Source organism: Acartia tonsa, chromosome 9 (genome assembly GCF_053477335.1).
Source record: "Acartia tonsa isolate MP-2025a chromosome 9, ASM5347733v1, whole genome shotgun sequence".
Classification (NCBI taxonomy): domain Eukaryota; kingdom Metazoa; phylum Arthropoda; class Copepoda; order Calanoida; family Acartiidae; genus Acartia; species Acartia tonsa.
In genome coordinates, this window is record NC_137268.1 from 29,245,442 (window position 1) to 29,267,878 (window position 22,437).

The 22,437-nt window shown below is 32.1% G+C and overlaps 1 protein-coding gene across 2 annotated transcripts in view; it reads left to right on the forward strand.

The window, feature by feature from the left end:
• The first annotated feature begins 806 nt into the window (after nucleotides 1-806).
• Nucleotides 807-22,437, forward strand: part of LOC145328724 (uncharacterized) — a 32,346-nt gene continuing 10,715 nt past the window's right edge. The window contains exons 1-6 of one of the 2 annotated variants that reach the window (XM_080172532.1): nucleotides 807-883; nucleotides 8,085-8,195; nucleotides 10,126-10,170; nucleotides 12,343-12,389; nucleotides 12,945-13,039; nucleotides 19,544-19,904. In XM_080172532.1, the coding sequence (XP_080028658.1) occupies nucleotides 816-883; nucleotides 8,085-8,195; nucleotides 10,126-10,170; nucleotides 12,343-12,389; nucleotides 12,945-13,039; nucleotides 19,544-19,904 (727 nt within the window). In that variant the 5' untranslated portion in view covers nucleotides 807-815. Of the gene's footprint in view, nucleotides 884-8,084; nucleotides 8,196-10,125; nucleotides 10,171-12,297; nucleotides 12,390-12,944; nucleotides 13,040-19,543; nucleotides 19,905-22,437 lie in introns of both variants that reach the window. The other variant, XM_080172530.1, reaches the window with a different exon arrangement.

Genomic DNA, 22,437 nt, shown 5'->3' on the forward strand with positions numbered 1-22,437 from the left:
TTTTGTTTCCTTATCTTTAAGTTTATTTATATCAATGTATAGTATATTTATATTGAAGTAAAAAAATAAATTACGCATTTTAAAAGAAATTCAGAATTACCCGCAACTTAAGTATAAACATGGAGAACTACTCATTATTTATGCAGAGTTAGGACTTACAGAAATGTTCGTGAAATCAAATGGTTGTTTATTTGAGAAGAGTAAAATCAAATAATTATTTTGTTAGCATTGTTTTTTGTTATGAATTACTAAGTATAAATGAAATATTATTTTAAACTAGCGGCTACGCCCCTCGAGGCCTCTAGTGGCTTTAAAATGCTTTGGATGTTATTATACTCTCCCAAAATAGTTATAAACCTTCCCAGGACCTATGAGAAGGTACATTGTAAAGAAGAACCATTATAGTCCAGTGGTAAGAGATATCCTTCAGTAAAGACACACACTGATTCTGTTACTTTTATATAAGGATGTATTTCTATAGCTAGATGTCTTGATACATTTTTTTTATTATTCGGAACCAAAATTTGTAGCTAGGAAAAGGGGTTTAGATGCCAAAGCTTTTGACCTACACATTCTATTGACGTCATAGTAGAGGGAAGGAGAAAGGTAAGGGGAAAGAAACGTCATAGAAAAGAGATGGAGTATGGGATATTTCCTGACGTCAATAGAATAAGTAGGCCAAAAGCAGTGACATCTATACCCATTATGCACCTCTATAGACCACTTCCCAAAATTTCTTATTTCCTCTGGTGTAAGGAAAAGGTCGTCCCTAAATGTCGTTTTTCATGTAAAATTTTAATAAAAAGGATTGTTTTATGAACTTTGATATTTGCAGGCAGCTTTACAAACACCCGCAGCTAGTGGAACCTTTGGACTGTTTAAAGTAAGTTTTTTTTTTGTGCACATCTATTCTTCAAGTTCTACCCCCTTTATATTTTAGAGGTTTGACTTTTGTTCGTTCCAAACTACATAGAACTGTCCAAACATTTCCTCCAATAATTTCAATCTGCAAGGAGGGTCCATGTTTTATCATCATTGGGGGTGAAAATCAATTTATCCTCCATCGTCTTTTCCCTGAATTTTGCCAACTTTACCTATACTAAATTTACCCCAATTTTTTTTATAAATCTAAAGTTGAATAAACTTGCTAAATCCCATCCCCTACTAAAAAAGAGATGTAGTTATGAAAGGGAACAATTATAGACATGGAACGCATCTTAAAAATGTCAAAAACTGCTACACCTTCATATTAAACATGATTATTTGCATGAAAAAAAAACATCAAATTTTGCCATATTTTGTTTTTCAAATATTTGTATTTTTTGCAGTGAATCTTCTTTATATTCTGTTATCAAGTCTGTCTGTATTAGGCAAGGGGATGGGAAACTGGTCCCTAAAGATATATATAAATAAGTTTTATCATTCTATGATAAAAAAAACTTTGGAGACTTTTACTTAGTTCTGATTGAGTTGCATTGCCAAACAAAACTACAGAATGGGTAATTTTGTTTACCATAATTGGTGGATGACAAGTCTTTGGTTGCTTTAAAATAATTGATGTTTGTGCATACTATCACCCTTGTTATAGTCAGACCCCCTAATTAGATTTTAGTAAATGGCATTCATTCTCAAACTTTCTATGCAGTATATATTGATGAGGAATAGGTTAATTGAAGATAAATTAATATTTTGTAGATTTCGATTTCCGATCATAATAATCTGTTTAATAATTTTATGTTTATATCTTTTTGTCTTTTACGTTTAAAATTTGAATTTTTAAAGATAAAATTGAAAAACAAAATCATAAATCATTTTCTTATATGCTTTTAACATAAATTTAATGGATAGATTGATTAAAATTCAATTTATCATTTAATTAAAATATGCTTTGATTTTTGAAATGTTTGCTGCTTTCCCTTATAGTGCCTGTTGTTCACTGAAACCCCCCCTTACCTTATTTTTTTAAATAAAAAGAAGGATGGGTGGTGGTTTCCTATACTTGAACCCTGTGAGAGGCCTAAAACTTGCGGGGTTATTCATTACCCAATATAACCTGCCTTTCACATAGGGACTGTGGAGTGTCTAAATGTTCCCACCAATAGTTTTAATTTGTAGAAGTTGTTATTTTGTTTATCATCAATTGGGATGTACATTAATTTATAGTCTTATCCCTTAAGATCCCTGAGCTGAACTACTAAAGGTCAGATGAATTTGAGTTTCCGATTGTGTACATAGTTTCCTCATCCTTCCAACAACAACAAAAATAAAAATTTGGAAGAAAATTTTTTTGAATGTATAATTCGTTTATTTACTAAGTATATTTGCGATAACTTTTATTTAATGAAATCTTCCAATTTTTAACATGTACAAAACGGCCTGCTTAATTGCTTCAAGATCCATGTCAGATCTATATAGGAAATAAATGTCTATAAACGAGCTCAAGTTTTCCAAGGAATATTTGTTTAAAACTCATAGTGCTCCAATAATCCATAATAAACTCTCATTGCCCAGAACGATAAGACCCATTATTTTACTTTATTAAAAATAAATTCCTTTTTTTAATTTCATGTTGCTATTTACCTTATATCAATGTATTTAATTTCTAATCATAAAAAAGAAAATTTAGATTTATAATATAATAAATTTAAGAAAACTCTATTTTAAAAGAATTCGATTGTGGCGACACTTTGTGTGTTCAAATATTAAACTAAAATTGTAATCATCATCATTAACCCTTTGGTGATGGTAATGTAAAGAAAAAAATATAATTTAAAAAATCTTTTTAAAATCATTTAGATTATTAAATATTTACTTTCTTTTAGATAGTAATGCCGGGTGAGGAAAATAGATTTATTGAGAAATAGATATGCATATAGAAAACTAGCCAATAGGGAGATAATTATATCGAGCCAACTCTAGTACATTATATCGCTTTTCCCTTTGACTGGAGTACACTGTTAAAAATAATTTTTTTATTTAGTATCAATTGATACTCTGGAGAGTATTGGACCCGTAAGAACGCTACAACTATATAATTAATATATAACACTATGTAATACTATATAACACAATAATTATTACTATACAGAACCCATACATTTTTTTAGTATCGATTGATATGCTCTAGGGTACTAAAGAATACGCTGTAGAAAAGTTTATAATAATAGTAATACTTTATACGTTGTAGGGTATCGGAAAATACGCTGTAGAAATGTTTCTTGATTTAGTACTATTTCATACGCTGTAGCGTATCAGACAATACGCAAGAGAATGGTTTATTAAAATAGTAACTATTCATACGTTCTAGGGTACGAATCTGTACTGTAAAGAATAATTGAAACAGACACCATTCGTGCACACCTCTCATGGAAGTGTTTCAATGCTTGGTCGTTTTAGACAAAGATGAAATGTTACTATTTATGCTCAGATTTATAATTTTGTTTTTTGTAATTATGACTGACCATAGTTTTTATTTTTAAGGATAATGTTTAGTCCTAAACATCTTTAAAGTAATTTTTTTACTAAATTTACATTTAAATTAATGTTTTATGGCTCTGCTTGGTATGTTTGTTGATATAACAAAATGTATATGTACATATAATAATCATATATTATAAACTGATCTTTCATCCAAAGTAAAACAGTTTCATACTCTCCAGAGTATCAAAAATTATGATAGAGGGTAACAACAATTGCGAAGGAGGGTAATGAAAAATTACTTCTACCGTACTGAATTTTATTCCCAAGAGCGTATTGGATAATACTCTACAGACAAATACATTATTTAGTGCTATATGTTACTTCACTGAACATTACCTAATACTCAATACAGCATTGAAAACTTCCTTGTATCGTAATGAGGTTTTTTTCCTAGTATGTACGGATTGATACTATACATTAATGTGAAGAATATATAGTATTACCTGATGCTAAAAAAAAAAATTATTTTTAACAGTGTAGCTGAAAATAGGTTTTGCAATATTTGGGTTATCAACTGTACAACTTCGAAAATTAGGGAAGAAATAGGCAATCAATTTTCAGTTGATCTACTTAAAGTATGAATAAAATGTTTTGATAGAATTTTTACCCCATTTCTTTGCTTTTATGAGTCAATTAAATTTAAATATTTTATCATATACAAAAAATTTTGATGTTTTTGTGGTATCGTAAAAATCTTTATATAAAAATAAAAGGAACTGTGTCTGTTTATGTTTGTCTGTACTAAAGGATCTCCCTAACCGAAGAACCGATATGGTTCTCCGTTACAGTGTAGCTTCTCATTGATCTTTGGAAAGTTTATAACTATTTTGGGAAGGGTACCACCTCCCTCCCATGACAAATCGCCCTCAGAGAATATTCAGAACATCCCTTTCGTGGCAACTCCTCTTAAGGGTCGTTTCTTCGTATTTTCACATTAGCTTTTCTCCTATTTCTAATCCCTGCGGGGGGCTCTAACCCTGCGAGGCAAACCTAACCTAATATAACCTGACCTAACCTCAAATAGCCTATCAAATGCCATTGTGAAAATACGACTAAACGCCCCTTAAAGGGAGTGTGAACGTAAAAATTTCTCATCTGATTATCAAATCTTAACATTTACTAAGCACATTTCACTACACTGATCAACCAAAAATGTCCTATTCACAAAAATATCCAGAAATAATGCCTTGATTTTATGGTATTTTGAGAGGGAAAAAGGAAAAAACAGGTAAAATCTGAACGTTTTTGTTTCTTATAATGTTTGTAGGGATATTTAACTTGTCATATATAGTTGAAACAATTTACTTACTGTTAAGGATTTATTTATGCTATAAAATTGCCAATTCGTTTTTTTATAACGTAGTAATTAGGTAATAAAGACATATTTTAAATTCGTATTATTGACAAAAAAAATACCTCACTGTCTACAAAGGGTTGAATCTCATAGGTTATATAAAATAATAATATCCTTTTTTATTGTGTTGAACAATAAATAACCCACTTTGGAGAATTAGTTTACACTTTTATCAGACTGTTTATAAAGAAATATTGCGTCTTTATTATTTACAAATTTGTAATTAAAGGTGGGCGAGAGATGGGCCATTTAAAGTTAATTGGATACTAATAAAAAACCTGTTTCTGGCTTTGTTATTGTATTTGGTTTTCAATAAAAAAATATTGCTTATTTTATCAATTTCTAAGTAACTATACATTGGATTAAAGCAAGGATTATGTTAAAAGTCAGCTTAACTGTTAGGAAAAATCTAGAACTATGTGAAAAAGTTTAATTTTAGCTATAATGGGAGAAAAAAGCAATTTAATGCACATTTTATATAATACGGAAAATTTCTTCCTTTCCCCGTACCTTATAAAAAATCGTCGGAAAAAGCCGTTTTTTAAGCAAACAAAAGCGCGTTTTGCTCTATCTGTGAGTTATTATGAATGAGATAATGTTAAGATTTGATATTAAGATGAGAAAAATTTACGTTCACAGTCCCTTTAAGAGGCGTTGCCACGAAAGGGAATCTACCCAAATATTTTCCTCCCAAGATTTTTATTTACACCCCCAAATATGATTAACAAAATTAACCACTATTAGATGAAATATTTTGCCCTGAATGACAACGATAATTGAGAGAATGTGTTTGTAAACTTTGGGGGTCAGTACAATTCTCCGTCCTATAAATGTAAATATGTAAATTGTTGTAAGTAAATATAATTTTAACATATACTAGGTATCATTTTTAAAATTTTTTGGCTGTTCTGTATTTTCACAAAAAAAATTAAACTTCCATATGTAAAAATATGCTTGATTTATTTTGATTGCTATACTACTCAGAAATATAGGGTTAGAACAATGGAAAATTAATTAAATTTTTGAGTTATAACTCAAAAGTTTTCAATGCCAGATTTATAGGGATAAATTACATCAATTTAGCGATAGCAAACTGTATTTATATGGATAAATTACATCAATTTAGAGATAGCAAACTGTATTTATATGGATATATTACATCAATTTAGCAATAGCAAACTGTATTTATATGGATAAATTACATCAATTTAGCGAGAGAAAACTGTATTAAATTTGGATAATCAAAAAATAAATTTATAGTATAGATGTATAACCAGACAACAACATGAACCCCTCTATGTTAATGACCTTTTATGTCTGCTAGCTAATTGCTTTCTGCTCTTTTTTAGCAACTTGGCTGTGTTACTACTCCCGACGCTATAGGTTGATTTTCAAAGACCCAAATAGAAAGTCGAAAGATAGTCCTTTGGAAGGGGACATAACTTTATTTAACCCCTCCCCCCTTTAGTGTTTTATTCTAATATCAAAATTTAACAAGGATAACAACATTCTTAAAAACGAAGCTTTGAAACGGAAGGACAAATTAACCTAGACGTAAGTACCAGTATATAAAGTGTTTTACCTTTTTTTAAGTTTTATTATTATTTGGCCACAACTTGGTCAAAAATGCTCACAAATCAGACCTTTTTCGACCAAAGATGCTCAAATGGTTCCTTTACAAGCCCAATCAATCAGTTTTAAGATATCTTTATATTTCAAGGAAAATTGATGAAAATACTAAAAAAAACCCGGCAAATTTGGATGTTACCTTTTATATGCACAGATACCATAAAATCAACAGAAAAAATACTTATTTTTACTTTTCTGTCATTTTTAAAGTTTGATTCTGTTAAATTGGCTATTCTTGAAGGGATTTGTGCATTGATTATTATTTTTTCTGTTGATTTTATGGTATCCGTGCATATAAAAGGTAACACCCAAATTTGCTGTTTTTTAGTATTTTCATAAATTTTTCTTGAAATATAAAAATATCTTAAAACTGATTGATTGGGCTTGTAAAGGAACCATTTGAGTATCTTTGGTCGAAAAAGGTCTGATTTGTGGGCATTTTTGACCAAGTTGTGGCCAAATAATAATAAAACATAAAATAAAGTAACACACTTTATATATTATTCAAAAGGCTGCGCTCATAATAGTATACATAGTTAATGTTATCCTTGTTCAAAAAGTATAAAAAAAAGTTACAAATATAAATAGGTTGACGTCTGAAAAGAATTTTCTTTGCTAATAGTGCCCCATAAATAATCGTATTATCAACGCTTATTGTTAAATTCTATGTTGTGTATTTTTGTAAAATATTTCGTATATTTTTTTTATTTCTTAATAGGTTCTAACCATTATTATTAAAATGGTCCGTCCGTCCGTTACAGTTAGCTCTTTTCGTTAATTTAAACAGCTCAGAATTGTCCTATCGATTTCAAACTTTTCCATGCTGATTCCTATAAATGTATGTATGTCCTTAAAAATTGTGATGTATTTAAGCAATTTTTCAACAAATATACTTAGGACTTTGTTTGAACTTATATATAGTTCTGACACTCTACAAGTGTTAATGTTCGTTTGTCTAACCATTCCAGAGCTTCGCTTTTATGGATGTTATCATCCTTGTTTTTTTTCTGAGAGGAAAGGAAAATTGGGCTTTAAATTATACTGGCACCCAGTTTTATACACGTTCTCATATTGGTTGGATACTTATATTAAATCTAGTTTGGTTGGTTCCGAAATATAAGTTGCCAATTTTTTTATTTAGTAAATTTATCGACAGAAAGAGTAAATTTGTTTATCATCTTTAAGGATTTACAATAATTTATCGTCCAATGTCTTATTCCTTAAGATCTCTGAACATTTTTTACTGAGAATTTCTTTTACATATGACATTTGAAGTGCAGCTACTTATGTATAGATTACATAACAGTTTACTGTTGTTTTTACTGTTATTATGTTGTTAGCCTTCTTTTAAAGGATTAATTCGAAGAGGGGGAGGGGACATTGTGCTGCTTCTTACACTAGTCTCCAAAGTTTTATAATGTCATTTTCTTATTCGCAAGCTATGCAACTTTAGGGACTTTTATTGAATTTTGATTGGTTAGTTTTAAGTTGAGTGTCCAAACGTTCCAACCACTAATTGTAATCTACAGAATGGTTAAATTTGTATATCATTATTGGGTACAATATACATCAATTTATCGGCCTTTGTCTTATCTCTGATTTATTCATCCTTTTTCCTTAGGCGTGGACGTAAGGCGGACGAGGTGGGTGATTATAGAGCAGCTTTGGCTTTCTATGAATATGGTTGTAGCCTCCTGTTCCAAGTTCTAAACGATGGCACCCTAACGCAAAGGTAAATAGTTTTCATTCCATATATATAAAAAATAACAGGATATATGTGTGTTTGTACCGAAGGCTATCGCTAATCGATATGGTATTATATACAATTTTCCACAAATATTGAAATAGAAATCTAAATATAGGTATCAGTTTTGGTAGACCGGGCCTTCGGCCCTTCGGGGCTAACAAAACAGGTGTTAATCTTGAAATCAACTTTTTTTTTGTCCAAAATATATTTTTCTTTCGGATGTAATTGTTCACCGCAAAATTCACGGTTGAAGTAATTTTAAAAGCAGACTTATAGACTACTAGAACGTTCAAAAAACATTCTTACATACACAAGTGTTATTCGCATATTCTTACAATTTTCAATTGGTAGCCAGGTTAAGTGAGTGGCTCCTGAGAGGGAGGGGACATTGGGCGGTTTACTACACAGGTCCCCAAAGTTTTAGAGTTTATTTTTCTTATTCGTTAGCTCGGCAGCTTTGGTGACTTTTATTGAATTTTAATTGGTTGATTCATTGATTTGAATGTTTAAACGTATCAACCCCTAATTGTAATCTGTAGAAGGGTTAATTTTGTGTATCAACATTGGGGATGTACATCAATTTATCGGCCATTGTCTTATCCCTTTTGATACCTGGAGTGGCACGGTCTGTTTAGGGGGGAATATGGACTGCAAATTATACTGGTCTCCAAAGTTTTATGGACACGATCTCTCTTTAGATTACAAACTTTGGGAACTTCAAGCTGAATTAAGTTTTACAAATCAGCAGCTTAACTTTTCAACCAATAATTGCAAGCGGTAACTATTTGGGGACATCAATTTATCGTCCATTGTCCTATCCCTTAATATCCCTGCCATGAATACTCTATTATCTTTACCTCTAATGTTGAGACAGAACCGTGCGAATTCAACCTAATTTCATTTTAGTACAATTTTTGCTGCTTCCTCTAAATTCAAATATTTTTTTTTCCAGTATGGCTTCGTAACTGATTAATATCCGTTGGAATAGAACCGGTTCTCAGCATTACTAAAAAATTAATAGCATCGTATTAAAGACAATTTTCTACGCATATTAAAATAAAAATCATTTACCTAAGTGATACCAGTTTGCTTTACTAACAAAACCGGTTTAAACTTAAAATTTTCATTTTGATAGCCACGGAAATCTGTCTATAATACGCTGCGATTAATAACTAAATTTTCGTTCTCTAACTCAGTTTCATTTAAATGATTAAAGTATTAATACGTCTTTTTGGTGAGATTTTAATGATTTTTTAGGATTATAGGAACAATGATTTCTTAACTCGTGTGAAAGTTGAATTATTGAGTTTTCAGTTAAATGATTTATTTGAATTTTATTGTAATTTGAATTATAAATAAGTGTATGTTCCCGCAGTGGGACCCTGTGTCGACCTTTAATTGGGCCTTTGAGTTGCAGCCAATAACGTCGGAAATATTAAAACAGACAAGTCGCAACACAAAAGAACAAAAATCAATTTACCAGCAGACGGAAAAAGTCCAGTTCACTGGAACTATGTAGTTGTCTGGGTTATACATCCATTCTTATACATTTATTGTTTGATATTAAAAAATAGAGTTTAGAATGTGAAGTGATTTTAGAACTATTTTAACTAAGGTATGCCTATCCTATAAAATCAGGGTCTTAAGTGATAAGACAATGGGCGATAAATTTATGTATACCCCAATTATGATAAAGCAAATTACCATAATTGTGGTCTATTCTATCTATTTTAGACAAGAAAAAAGAGCTAGAGAGAGATGTTTATTTTATCATGAGAGGTCTCAAATTATCTATTTATCTATCTATTCTATCTATTTTAGACAAGAGAGAGCTAGAAATATATGTTTATTCTACCATGAGAGGTCTCAAATATCTATTATTTATCTACATTTATATCTATTCTATCTATTTTAGACAAGAAGAGAGAGCTAGAGAGAGATGTTTATTTTATCATGAGAGGTCTCAAATTATCTATTTATCTATCTATTCTATCTATTTTAGACAAGAAGAAAGAGCTAGAGAGAGATGTTTATTTTATCATGAGAGGTCTCAAATTATCTATTTATCTATCTATTCTATCTATTTTAGACAAGAAGAGAGAGCTAGAGAGAGATGTTTATTCTACCATGAGAGGTCTCAAATTATCTATTTATCTATCTATTCTATCTATTTTAGACAAGAAGAAAGAGCTAGAGAGAGATGTTTATTCTACCATGAGAGGTCTCAAATATCTATTATTTATCTACATTTATATCTATTCTATCTATTTTAGACAAGAAGAGAGAGCTAGAGAGAGATGTTTATTTTATCATGAAAGGTCTCAAATTATCTATTTATCTATCTATTCTATCTACATGACATGTCTCAAATTATCTATTTATCTATCTATTTTAGACAAGAAGAGAGAGCTAGAGATAGATGTCTATTCTACTATGAAAGGTCTCAAATTATCTATTTATCTATCTATTCTATCTACAGGGTGGGGCAAATAAGACCGGACAAATTCTAACTTCTAAACAAATGAACATAAAATCGTCAATTTTAAAGATTTTATTGAATTTTAAAAACTGGCAAGCAAAATAGGTACATGACTACTAGATTATTCAATAAAATGCCGCCAGCCTTAATCACCGCCTCTACCCGCCTCCTCAACCGCCGGCAGGTCCAGGTCAAAATGTACCTGTCCAAGCTGGCGTAGTTCTCCTTGATAGTGGCAATGAGGGAGGTCTTTGTGGTATGGGCACGTCTATTGGTGCATGCTTCAAAGTAGCCCCAGGCCCAAAAGTCCATTGAATTAAGATCGGGCTCCTGGAAGGCCACATTTCCTTAAAAACGTGAGTAACCGCAGGATCCAAATTTGCCCAACTTTAAAGCTACCCTTATACACGGAGGCTCTTATTTGGACCACAGTTGAGCTAGAACGACGTTCTTTACCTTTTTGGAAAAGGCATTAAGTTTCAGTTAGGGTTGTCAACGCATAGTCTAAAATGAGTTTTAAAGTCCAATATTGGTCCCTGGAGTCAAGAACCGAGAAATTTTCACGAATTTTCACGGTTTTTGACTTTTTTTACATCTAAAACTCTGCCCCGTTTCACTTTGCTGGAGTACTACGGCCAATCCATTTCAGATAGAGAGCTCTAGTCTTTTCTAGTGTCTTACTTATGTATTTAACAGTATCCCCAGCAAGTTGCATAACTCTACCTCACCTACAGATGGGCTGATGTCAGATTTAGTGTGCCCTAGTCGAGAATCCAGATTAAACCACCGGCGCATTTGGAATCTGCCTTGTTTTACATATGCGCGGCCAGCTCGGTGTACACGTCCATCTTCGTCCAAAGATTTTTTTGTGCTAAAAGGTCATTGCCTAAGCTTTTTATAGTGTGGTCAAACGTCCTGATTGGTCAAGTAGTTTTGGCGCTATGGCCGTTTAAAGTTTGTCCGGTCTTATTTGCCCCACCCTGTATTTTAGACAAGAAGAGAGAGCTAGAGAGAGATGTTTATTTTATCATGAGAGGTCTCAAATTATCTATTTATCTATCTATTTTATCTATTTTAGACAAGAAGAGAAAGCTAGAGAGAGATGTTTATTCTACTATGAGATGTCTCAAATTATCTATTTATCTATCTATTTTAGACAAGAGAGAGCTAGAAATATATGTTTATTCTACCATGAGAGGTCTCAAATATCTATTATTTATCTACATTTATATCTATTCTATCTATTTTAGACAAGAAGAGAGAGCTAGAGAGAGATGTTTATTCTACCATGAGAGGTCTCAAATTATCTATTTATCTATCTATTCTATCTATTTTAGACAAGAAGAGAGAGCTAGAGAGAGAAGTTTATTCTACCATGAGAGGTCTCAAATATCTATTATTTATCTACATTTATATCTATTCTATCTATTTTAGACAAGAAGAGAGAGCTAGAGAGAGATGTTTATTTTATCATGAGAGGTCTCAAATTATCTATTTATCTATCTATTCTATCTATTTTAGACAAGAAGAGAGAGCTAGAGAGAGATGTTTATTTTATCATGAGAGGTCTCAAATTATCTATTTATCTATCTATTCTATCTATTTTAGACAAGAAGAGAGAGCTAGAGAGAGATGTTTATTCTACCATGAGAGGTCTCAAATTATTCGACAGAGGTTAGACGAAGGAAAAAGAATTAGAGGTAAAATATAAAATTTTAGGGTGCTTTCCCACAAAATGCTTATTGAGCATTAAAAACCCCTTCTTAATTTTAAGGAGGTAGTTTTTTTCTTTATTCCTAAACCCATGCGGGAGGACTAACCCTGTGAGGCCTAAACCTGCGGTACCCTAACCCTATGGGATGGTGATACACAGTACTTATTTTAAGGGCTTCCTTTTTGATTACTTTCTTGTGTACTACTAGGGCACTATAGAGAAATGGGGGGGGTGTTGTTATGACGACCCCTTCAAATAATATTGTAAGGGGGTGTCGCCTGCGCTTCATGCACACCCCGGGCAAAACTGTGTGCACGCCACGGTATCTTTTTAAATCTGTAGGAGGTCATGTATAGCCAACAAGCGAAATAAATCTAAAATAATATTTTGGGGGCAGATTAAAAGGTCATAAATTCGCCCCCCAACGACAGCTGTAAATCAAGTATAGGTTTCGTGATTTTTTTCGAATTAATTTCGTTGGTGATATGAGCTAATTTTACTCTGTCTAGGAGGTCATGTATGTATATTTTACTCTGTCTAGGAGGTCATGTATGTAACAGCAGCTTAAGCCTGGACTCTGCCGGGGAAGGCAAGGATTCAAACCCGGAAACAGAAAAGTTATTGGAAATGGAAGAGGTAATTTCTTAAACAGAGGCCTCTGAAGAAAAAAATAAAATTTATAAATCACTAAATTCTAGAGAACTCAGCAGTTTAAAGATTAAAATGTTATTTAATTCCATAAGCAAACATTAAACAATGACTTAAAAGGGCGAAGCTTTTCTGTAATCTGAAATGTCTGTTTAATAGTTTATCCTTCCTTTATTGATAAAATAGTCAGTTTTTTTATCAATATGATGAAAATAGGAACTTCAAGGAATAAGCCAATGAAGACGAACCCCAAACTGTCCCACATTGAGAAAGACAATTCCAGTGACTTCATATACGTTTAGGGAAGGGGGGAAGAAAATCTCTTTCCTTTTCTCCCATCTCTTTTGAAGAGATTTTCTTCCTCCCTTCCCTTTTTCTTTCCCGAAACGTATATGAAGTCACTGGAATCATCTCTCTCAAAGTAGGACAGTTTGGGGTTCGTCTTCATTGGCTTACATAAATTAAACGATAAATTAATGTAAACCAATCAATAAGTAATAAAGGTACCCATAGGGTTCTGGCCAACGAAATTGAGAGAGCTTGTTAATAAAACTTTGGATACCATTATGAATTAAAGATCATTATACCCTTTCTTCAGGGAAAAGACAATAGACAATAAATTAATATACATAGGGTTGGGCCGGATACTTTTTTGGCCGGATACCGGATACCGGATATCCGGCTGATTTCAAACGCCGGATATCCGGCAAATATCCGGTTATCCGGCAAAATTACCGGATATCCGGCCGGATAACCGGCCAAATTACCAGATACTAAAGTAGCAAAAAAAATTTCTTCAAAAATCTTATGTTAATTTACATAAATTTAAACTTGTTCAGAAAAAATGTTCTTCTAGCTTCAATAATAAGAAAATTATAACCATTTAAAATTTTAAAAAGCAGAGATTTTTGGTGTAAAGTATAAAAAATTATAGAGCCGGATATCCGGCCGGATAGTTTCAATATCCGGTATCCGGCCGGATATTGAAAATGGCCGGATATTTGGCCACACCGGATATCCGGCCCAACCCTAATACATACCCAATGATAATAAACAAAATATCCCCTTCTATAGTTTTAGATTATTAATGGAAAGATTGAACGCTACTAAATTGGTACCAACCAATTAAAATTTAATAAAAGTACCCAATGTTTTTGACCAGCAAATAAGATAACATGGCTATAAAATTTTAGGTACTAGCATCAATTATTGTCAAATGACCCCTCCCTCCCTGGTATTTGCTTATAAACATTAAATTGCGCTGATTATAATGAACAAAATTGTCCCTGATTATATATATATTAAAAAGGTTAATTAAAATTCCTTATCATGTTAGTCATGAAAACAAGGTCAAAAAAATCCATAACACACAAACATAACATTAAAAATTTTGCTCAAATGATAAACAGACACCAGGGGATTTTGAACAAAAAATGTATTAAGTATAGATGAATAACCCAGAAAACTACCTGGATCAAGTGTTGGGGACCTTTTTTCGTCTGCAAGCAAATGGCTTTTTGTCAGGAATAAGGTATAACCAACAAGCAAAACAAATCTAAAAAATATTTGGGGGGCAAATGGAGAGGTCGTCAATTTTACGATGTGTTGCCCCCCAACGACAGCTGAAAAACACGTATAGGTTTCGTGATTTTCTTCCGAATTAATTTCGTTATTGGTATGAGCTGGCTTTTTGTAGAGCCTTGGCTGTGTTAATATTTACAACGCTATTGGCTGATATTAAAATACATTCCTACTTATTTAAATGCGTTTCCCTAGATGCTATTGGTGCAACCGCTAGTTAAGCTTCAAAAGTTATTTTCAAAAGTGAGTTTCGGGAATCTAAGTTTTATATACCAAACTAAGCTAAATTAAAAAGGATATATTTTGTATATTTACTCAGTTGACTTATAACATTCTCATACGTGACATTTAATCATTTCAAACTTCATTGTTAAAAAAAATAATTGAATTGAGTGAAACACATTTTAAAGTTATAATACTTAGTTCTAATATTAGCGGCTTTGCCTCTAGGGGTTGTTTATAAAGGGGGGAAAGGTTCTTTTCCTTAAAGTTTCTGTCGAGCACTGATCCCCCATTCCCCACCGTTATTTGTGAAATAAAATCAAAATAATATTGTAATTGATGTTCTCTCTCTATGTTAAAATAAATAGCATGAAACCATCCCGGGTCATAAGTAAAGATTCCCTAAAATGAAGAACTCATTTAGTGCAGTAGTTTTTGAGATCTTAAGCTTCAGAAAAAAGCCTTACTTACTAATAGTTTCTCATTGTAATTGTCCTTGTTGGATATTTGCTAACTCTTATCTTACAAATCAAACACTTTTTAATAGCGAAGCATTTCTATAATTAGGTTGAATCCGTCCGAATGTCTATAACGGTTAGCTCTTATCTTTCATTTAAGTATTTAAGAATTGTCCTAGTGTTTTCAAACTTGGCATATTGATTTCTGGAAATGTGAACAATTTTAGAAAATAACTGTAAAATCATTGCAGATAGAATCATTAATCCTAGAAATTACACACAAAGGGTTAATTTTGTTTATCATCAATCATCATAGATGTTGTGCAACAATTTATCGCCCATTGTCTTATTCCTTTACCTCTGATCAACCCCAATTTTTTTGTATCCAAAAAAAAATTTAAACAAACATTACATAATTCAATGAATTAAAGACGCTGAAAATTTGATTTTTCTTTTCTAATAAACCTTGAAAGGTTAAACCTTGAAAGGTTCGTTTGGCAAAAAAATGTAATATTAATACTAAATATCTATAGTATAGATGTATCTAAAGATAGCTAACTCCCCCCCCCCCCCCCACTTTTTTTCAATGATCTTTTCGTCTGCTAGCAAATTTTTTTTCTTCTACTTGGCTGTGTTTATATTCCCATTACCGTTGGTTGATTTTTAAAGGCCCAATTGAGAGACGGCATATGGTCATCGTGATGGGAAAATACAAATTTATTTATCCCTTTCTCCCTCTAGTGTTTTACTCTAATATTGATACAAGGCTAACGGACAAACATTAGTTATAGAGTAGTTACGCTATAAATAAGCATTCATAAGTACGTTTTTTATACCTATAAAAAACTGCTTATACGTTTTTTTATAATTCTTATGAATTAGATAGTGTTTCTTAAATGATACTTAAATTATAATCATATTATATAACAAGGATGACAACATCCATAAGTAGCGAAGCACAAAAAATCGTAGATGGGAATACGTACAGGTAGATTTAAAAGGTTTTTACTAAAATCAAGAATAGATTTATTGGATAAGATAAATATGAAACCTGATTTTATTTTCTATGATGACGATGGTCAAAGTAAACTATATTAAAGATGCTCATAACAATGGGAAAAATTATTTTGATACTGATATCCCATAAAAGTTTGAAAATTGGATCAAAATAAACAAAGATCTTGGAAAATATGTAAAACATATAAAAATAGCCAAAAACCTGATAAAAGGCAGTCTGGCCGCCATGGTTGTTTTCTTGAAACGACAAAAAATTTAATTTTTAAATCCTTAAAAACTTAAAAAATTTGGAAAATCGGACCATATACACTGAAGATATGGAAAAAAGTGTTAAATATATTTATAAATAGCCTAAAACCTGCCAAAAAGGCAGTCTGGCCGTCATGGTTATTTCCTTTAAAGACGGGAAATTTAATTTTGATATCTACAACTGAAAAAATTTTGAAAATCGGACTATAAACACTGAAGATATGGAGAAAAATGTTAAAAATATATAAAAAAAAAACAGCCTAAAACCTGCTGAAAAGGCAGTCTGGCCGTCATGGTTGTCTTCTTTAAAAGACGGGAAATTTAATTTTGATATCTATAACTGAAAAAATTTTGAAAATCGGACCATACGCTGAAGATATGGAGAAAAATGTGAAAAATATAAAAATAGCCTAAAACCTGCTAAAAAGGCAGTCTGGCCTTCATGATTGTTTCTTTAAACGACAGGAAATTTAATTTTGATATCTGTAACTGAAAAAATTTTGAAAATCGGACCATAAACACTGAAGATATGGAGAAAAATGTGAAAAATATAAAAATAGCCTAAAACCTGCTAAAAATCGGTCCTACCGCAAATGATGTTTTATAGTCAATTGTGCTCCTTAATAATGGGAATGTTGTCAAAAAATTTCAGCATTCTATCTTTTATAGGAGCTGAGTAAATCCCATTTCCCCCATAGCGTTACGGACTGACGGACTGACTGACGGACTGACTGACGGACTGACGGACGGACAAAGTGAATTATAGAGTAGCTTCGCTACTAAAAAGTAAAGTTTTTGAAATTTCTGTTAAGCTCTCGCTAACTTATAATCGGATTGTGTTCTTAATTTTAGGGAAGCTTTATATTATCTCTGGGAGCGTTTTACTCATTGGGTGGTTTTATCCTATTTTCTACCCTCTTCAATAAAATAAGCTCCTAGATGCCAGGGGCGAAATCACTAGCAAATGAGTTTTCTATATTTGCTAAAAAATGAAATTATCCATGTACTTTAAAAAGAACGTATGTATAATAAATATAGTAGGTTTAGACCCCTAATCAGTTAATGGAACAAGAAAAGCACAGTGTAAGAACAATTCGGCAATATTATTGGTTAGAAATTGTGCAATTTAACTTTGTATTTTTTTCCATATACATATAATAAGTCATCTATTAACAGCTCTTGAGAAAGTATATCGTTTAAAAATTTCATAATTTCATATTTAGAATAAATCTTTCACAAACAAAAATCTTAGATTGCTAGAAATTCTGGGTCCCTTTCATGACAACGCCTCTTAAATGGCGTTTTGTCTTATTTTCACAATAGCTTTTCCCCTATTTCTAGCCCCTGCGGATGCTCTAACCCTAGGGGGCAATAACCTAACTTAACCTAAAATAACTTATCAAAAGCTACTATGAAAATACGTCTAAACTCCCCTTAAGATGAGTTGTCACGAAAGGGACTATACCCGAAATTCTGTATTAAATTGGACGTCTAACAGACCATCTAGGTTAATAAATCTATTGTATGTAATGATAAAAAGTTATCAAATTACAGTCTTAATCATGTAATCACTAATCAGCTATCCAGTAAGCAATCATATCTATAATTTTAAACATATTAAATTACCAGTTAGCGGAGCTATGCTATACTTGTGTTATCTGTTGGTCTGTCGGTAATACACCTTTTATTACTATTATTCAAGTAGACTGAAATGGATATAGAATAAACGTGGATATTATGATTAGGGAAAAATTGTCGTCAATTTTGGTCGCTGACATGAACATCACTTATTGGTCAGTTCGTTCAGCCAGTGGAAGGCGAGTGTTTTGGGTAAAGGTGGTGGATGTGGAGGGTCGTTAGTTTAGCAAGCTGCAAGTTTTTCTTTATTGGAGAATATGATAATCTGGTGTAAGATCCAAGTAATAATAAATTCATTTAGACTACAAACCATTTAAATTTCCCGTTAACAAATCAAATATTTCGATGGAAAAGTACTTTAAGTTTTGAATTGAAGCCAACAAATGATAGAACATGGCTATAAGACTTGAGGTACCAGAATAATTTACAGTCCAATGCCCTGGGAATTAAAATGATATATTATTACTTGGATGTTGCGCCAGATTTTCATGTACTCTAATAAACTGATACTCACAGCTGGCTGAAATAATGATACTCCCCATCCAACCATTTACCCTATCCCCTCCTCTCCTACTGGATTAATGAACTGACCAATAAAAGAGGTCCATTTTAGCAACCTTAAATTTACGACAAATTTTCCCTTGTCAATATATCCACACTTTCTATATCCATTAATGTGCCAAGGCTACCCTACTTTTAGATGAAATCGTTCTTGCTAAATAAGCAATAAATTTGCCATTTAAGTGATTTATGGGCGCAATTCGATATTATTATTTGTGATAATGTTATCTTGAATTGATATTTATAAGGTGTTTAATAAGCATTCTGTATGTCATAAAAATAAAATGAATTTTATAAAGAAATTCTGTTTAGAATTACAGATGGACAGACTGGCAAAGTTAATCATAGGGTTGTAGTTGATCATCAGAGGATTCTTCAAAACCCTCCCCCAAAATAGTTATAAACCTTCCCTGAACCAAAGAAAAGCTTTACTGTAAAGGAAAGCCATATCGGTTCAGCGGTTAGTGAGATCCTTCGGGTAACACACAGATAAACATCCTGTTACTTTTATACATGTTTGTGATTTTTTTGTACTGAAAGATATCGCTAACCTCCAGACCGTTATGGTTCTCCTTTTAAATGTAGTTTCTTTACAATGGAAAGGTTTATAACTAAAACCCCTCTTGGATTTTTTTTTCTTTTTAAACTATAATTCTATATTTTTTTTGGTCGGGGAGTCGACTTCCTTTCTCCCCTCCCACCAAAAGTCTCCTGGAGGCCTCTGGGGGAATACCAGCTAGTTAATAATATTATATATATTTTTCAGATTCAAAGTTGTTGTTCAAATCTTGGTTCTCGCCAGACACTCAACCAATCATTTGAGGACCGGGACACAAGTTTCACCGGTCATATGACCACTTGTGGTGACCACTCAAACTCCCCGGTCAACAACAACTGTGGTGACCGCTACCGGTCACAAGACACCAGTCTCGACATGGACCAGTCATTTGAGTACAAAACTCTTGACCGCACTCACGCCACGTTGACCGGCACTATTGACCGCAAACAGCTGCAGGTTATGACTGGGCAGCAAAACGGTCACGGCAGCGGGCAAAACAAACTGGTGAAAGGTGTTGGAAATGATCTCCATGGATCTCTCCCTGTCTTATACTATAATGGAAAACAAGGTACAGTCAAAATTGTTGCAGGGAGGGAAGGGCTGTTTTCTACACTAGTCCCCAAAGTCTTATAATGATGTTTTCTTATTCGTGGACTTTTATTGAATTTTAAATAGTTGGTTCAACTAGTTGAGTGTCCAAACGTTTCAACCACTAAACACTTTAGATCCCTTAAATTGTTGGCATAATGTCGACTATATAGAGAAGCTTTGCTTGTATTAAAAACCTTAAAGTTGCATAAAAGGAAATACATAATTTAAGTCCCGTCAACATATCAATCAAATTTAATGAAAAAATTAGCACATTTTTATGTAATTTTTGAAAAAGCACAAAAATCATAATCCTGAATAACAGCCGAGAAAATGGCATTTATAGCGATGTAGTTATTACTAAGCTTCTTGTAAATTACAATTTTAACAATCGATATATAATTTTACTTACATGTAATGACATGGGAAAATTTGTCGTCAATTTGGGTTGCAAATATCGACCTCATATATTGGTTATCCAGTAGGAGGGGAGGGGTTGGGGTAAAAGAGGTGGATGGGGGGTATCGATATTTTAGCCAACTGCGAGTATCACTTTATTAGAGTACTTGAAAATCTGGTGCAATATCCATGTAAAATAGATCGATTTTCTGTAATTTTCCTCATATTACGTTGTAAGTGTTCACTTAAACGCAATTTTTGTAATATTCATTTTTGAGCGAGGCAACTTTATAACATACTTTGTCCGACTGTCTGTCGGCATTTGAGGATCTACTCTAAACTTACCATATGAACACTCCTCTCTCTACAAATACATGAGAATAATTATATGCTGAAAAAGTATTTTCTCAGCTAGTATAAGATAGATTTGTGGCTGCTTTAATTGTTATCAAAGAAGAAAATAATGAAACCGATTATTAGGGAACAAACTACATTTTAACTTAGAACCAATGTTTATGTGATAAAATCGACCTATTTATCTGAAAAATGATTCTTAAGGCAACAAGGTACAATGTTATAAACTAATCATAATTATAATCGAGCCAAAAAATGTAAGTATGTCCCTAAACAGTATCAAATATTTAAACAATTTTGCAACAAATTAAAAGGGGACTATCCACGATCAAGTGCAAGTGATTCTAAGCACCTTCCAGCATTGATCTTTAGTATTTTTTTAGTGAATATACTAGGTTTATGCTTGATATTTGGTTTATCTTCTCGAAAGTTAGGTTTCACCATGGTTTTATATGAAAAAAAATTTAAATGTAAACCATTTTTAAAAGCAATATCATCCAACGCTTTGTTGAGTTCAAAGGACAAAATAAAATAACACGGCAGAAAAGTATCAAATGCTGTAAATTGCAAAGTACATTAATTAAACTGTTTACAATATTACCAAACCATTTTCGAAATATACATTTTTAATCAAAATAATATACTTATGTGTCAAAACTTTTAAACAACAGTTTGAACTCATCAAAACATTTGATGATATTGCACCAAACAATGCTTAACATTTCAAATTTTTTTTCATATAAAACCATGGTGACACCTAACTTTTTAGTCGATAAAGCAAATATTAAACATAAACCTAGTATATTCATTAAAAAGATACTATAGATCAATGTCGGAAGGTGCTTAGAATCACTTGCTCTTGTTAGTAGATAGTCCCCTTTAATTTAGTTTAGCTTTTATAAATTAATATTCTGCTGATCAAATTTCTGACACTCTACAAGAGTTAATGTTCGTTTATCTAACCGTCATATGATTTTTGTTTTAGTGTATGTTGTCATCCTTGTTAAAAATAAAAGTCAAAAAAATAAGCAGAGTCTCAATTGCATGCAAGAGACACGTCACATGACCTAATCAAGTACAAGCTCAATTGCTTTAGACATGTTAAAAACTCTTTAATTGAAATTGCATTAGTTGTTAACGCAATATCCTCAAATAAAAGTACTTTTTGCATATATGTACAAGTGGCTGGGCTTCTAGCCTCTAGGGGCCTTTTTTCTAAGTTAACCCCCTTCCCCCTAAATCCCAAAACTATTAAATGATAGTTATCTATTTGTATCGTATTATAAACAGTTTTCTGCGGATAATTAAATGAAAATTATATTATAGGATTGAGCCAATACTATAAGATCATTGTTTTAAAACTTTTATTATGAGATATAACACTTTTGTTATCAGAATTGTTTAAGACAAAGGTCTTTTTTGTGTGCTTTTGGATTTAAAATATTTGCATCCCTACATGAAAGGCATGTTCGACCGTCTGAAAACCTTAAGTCGTCGTTATAAACATTCATATATAATAAAAATAACTTTTTTAAAGCGAAGATTTTCTATGATAGGGATCGATCCTCGGTTAGCTCTTTTCGTTCATTTAAATGACCTATCGTTTTTAATCTTTGCATGATGATTTCTATAACAGTTAGGTTCGATTTAGGAAGCGTAGAAACTCTATAACCATTACCAAATAGCCCCGTCCATCTGAAACATGCTGATTGTTAAAACTTATGTATGACAATTCAGCAAGGTACAATCTTGTAAAGCGA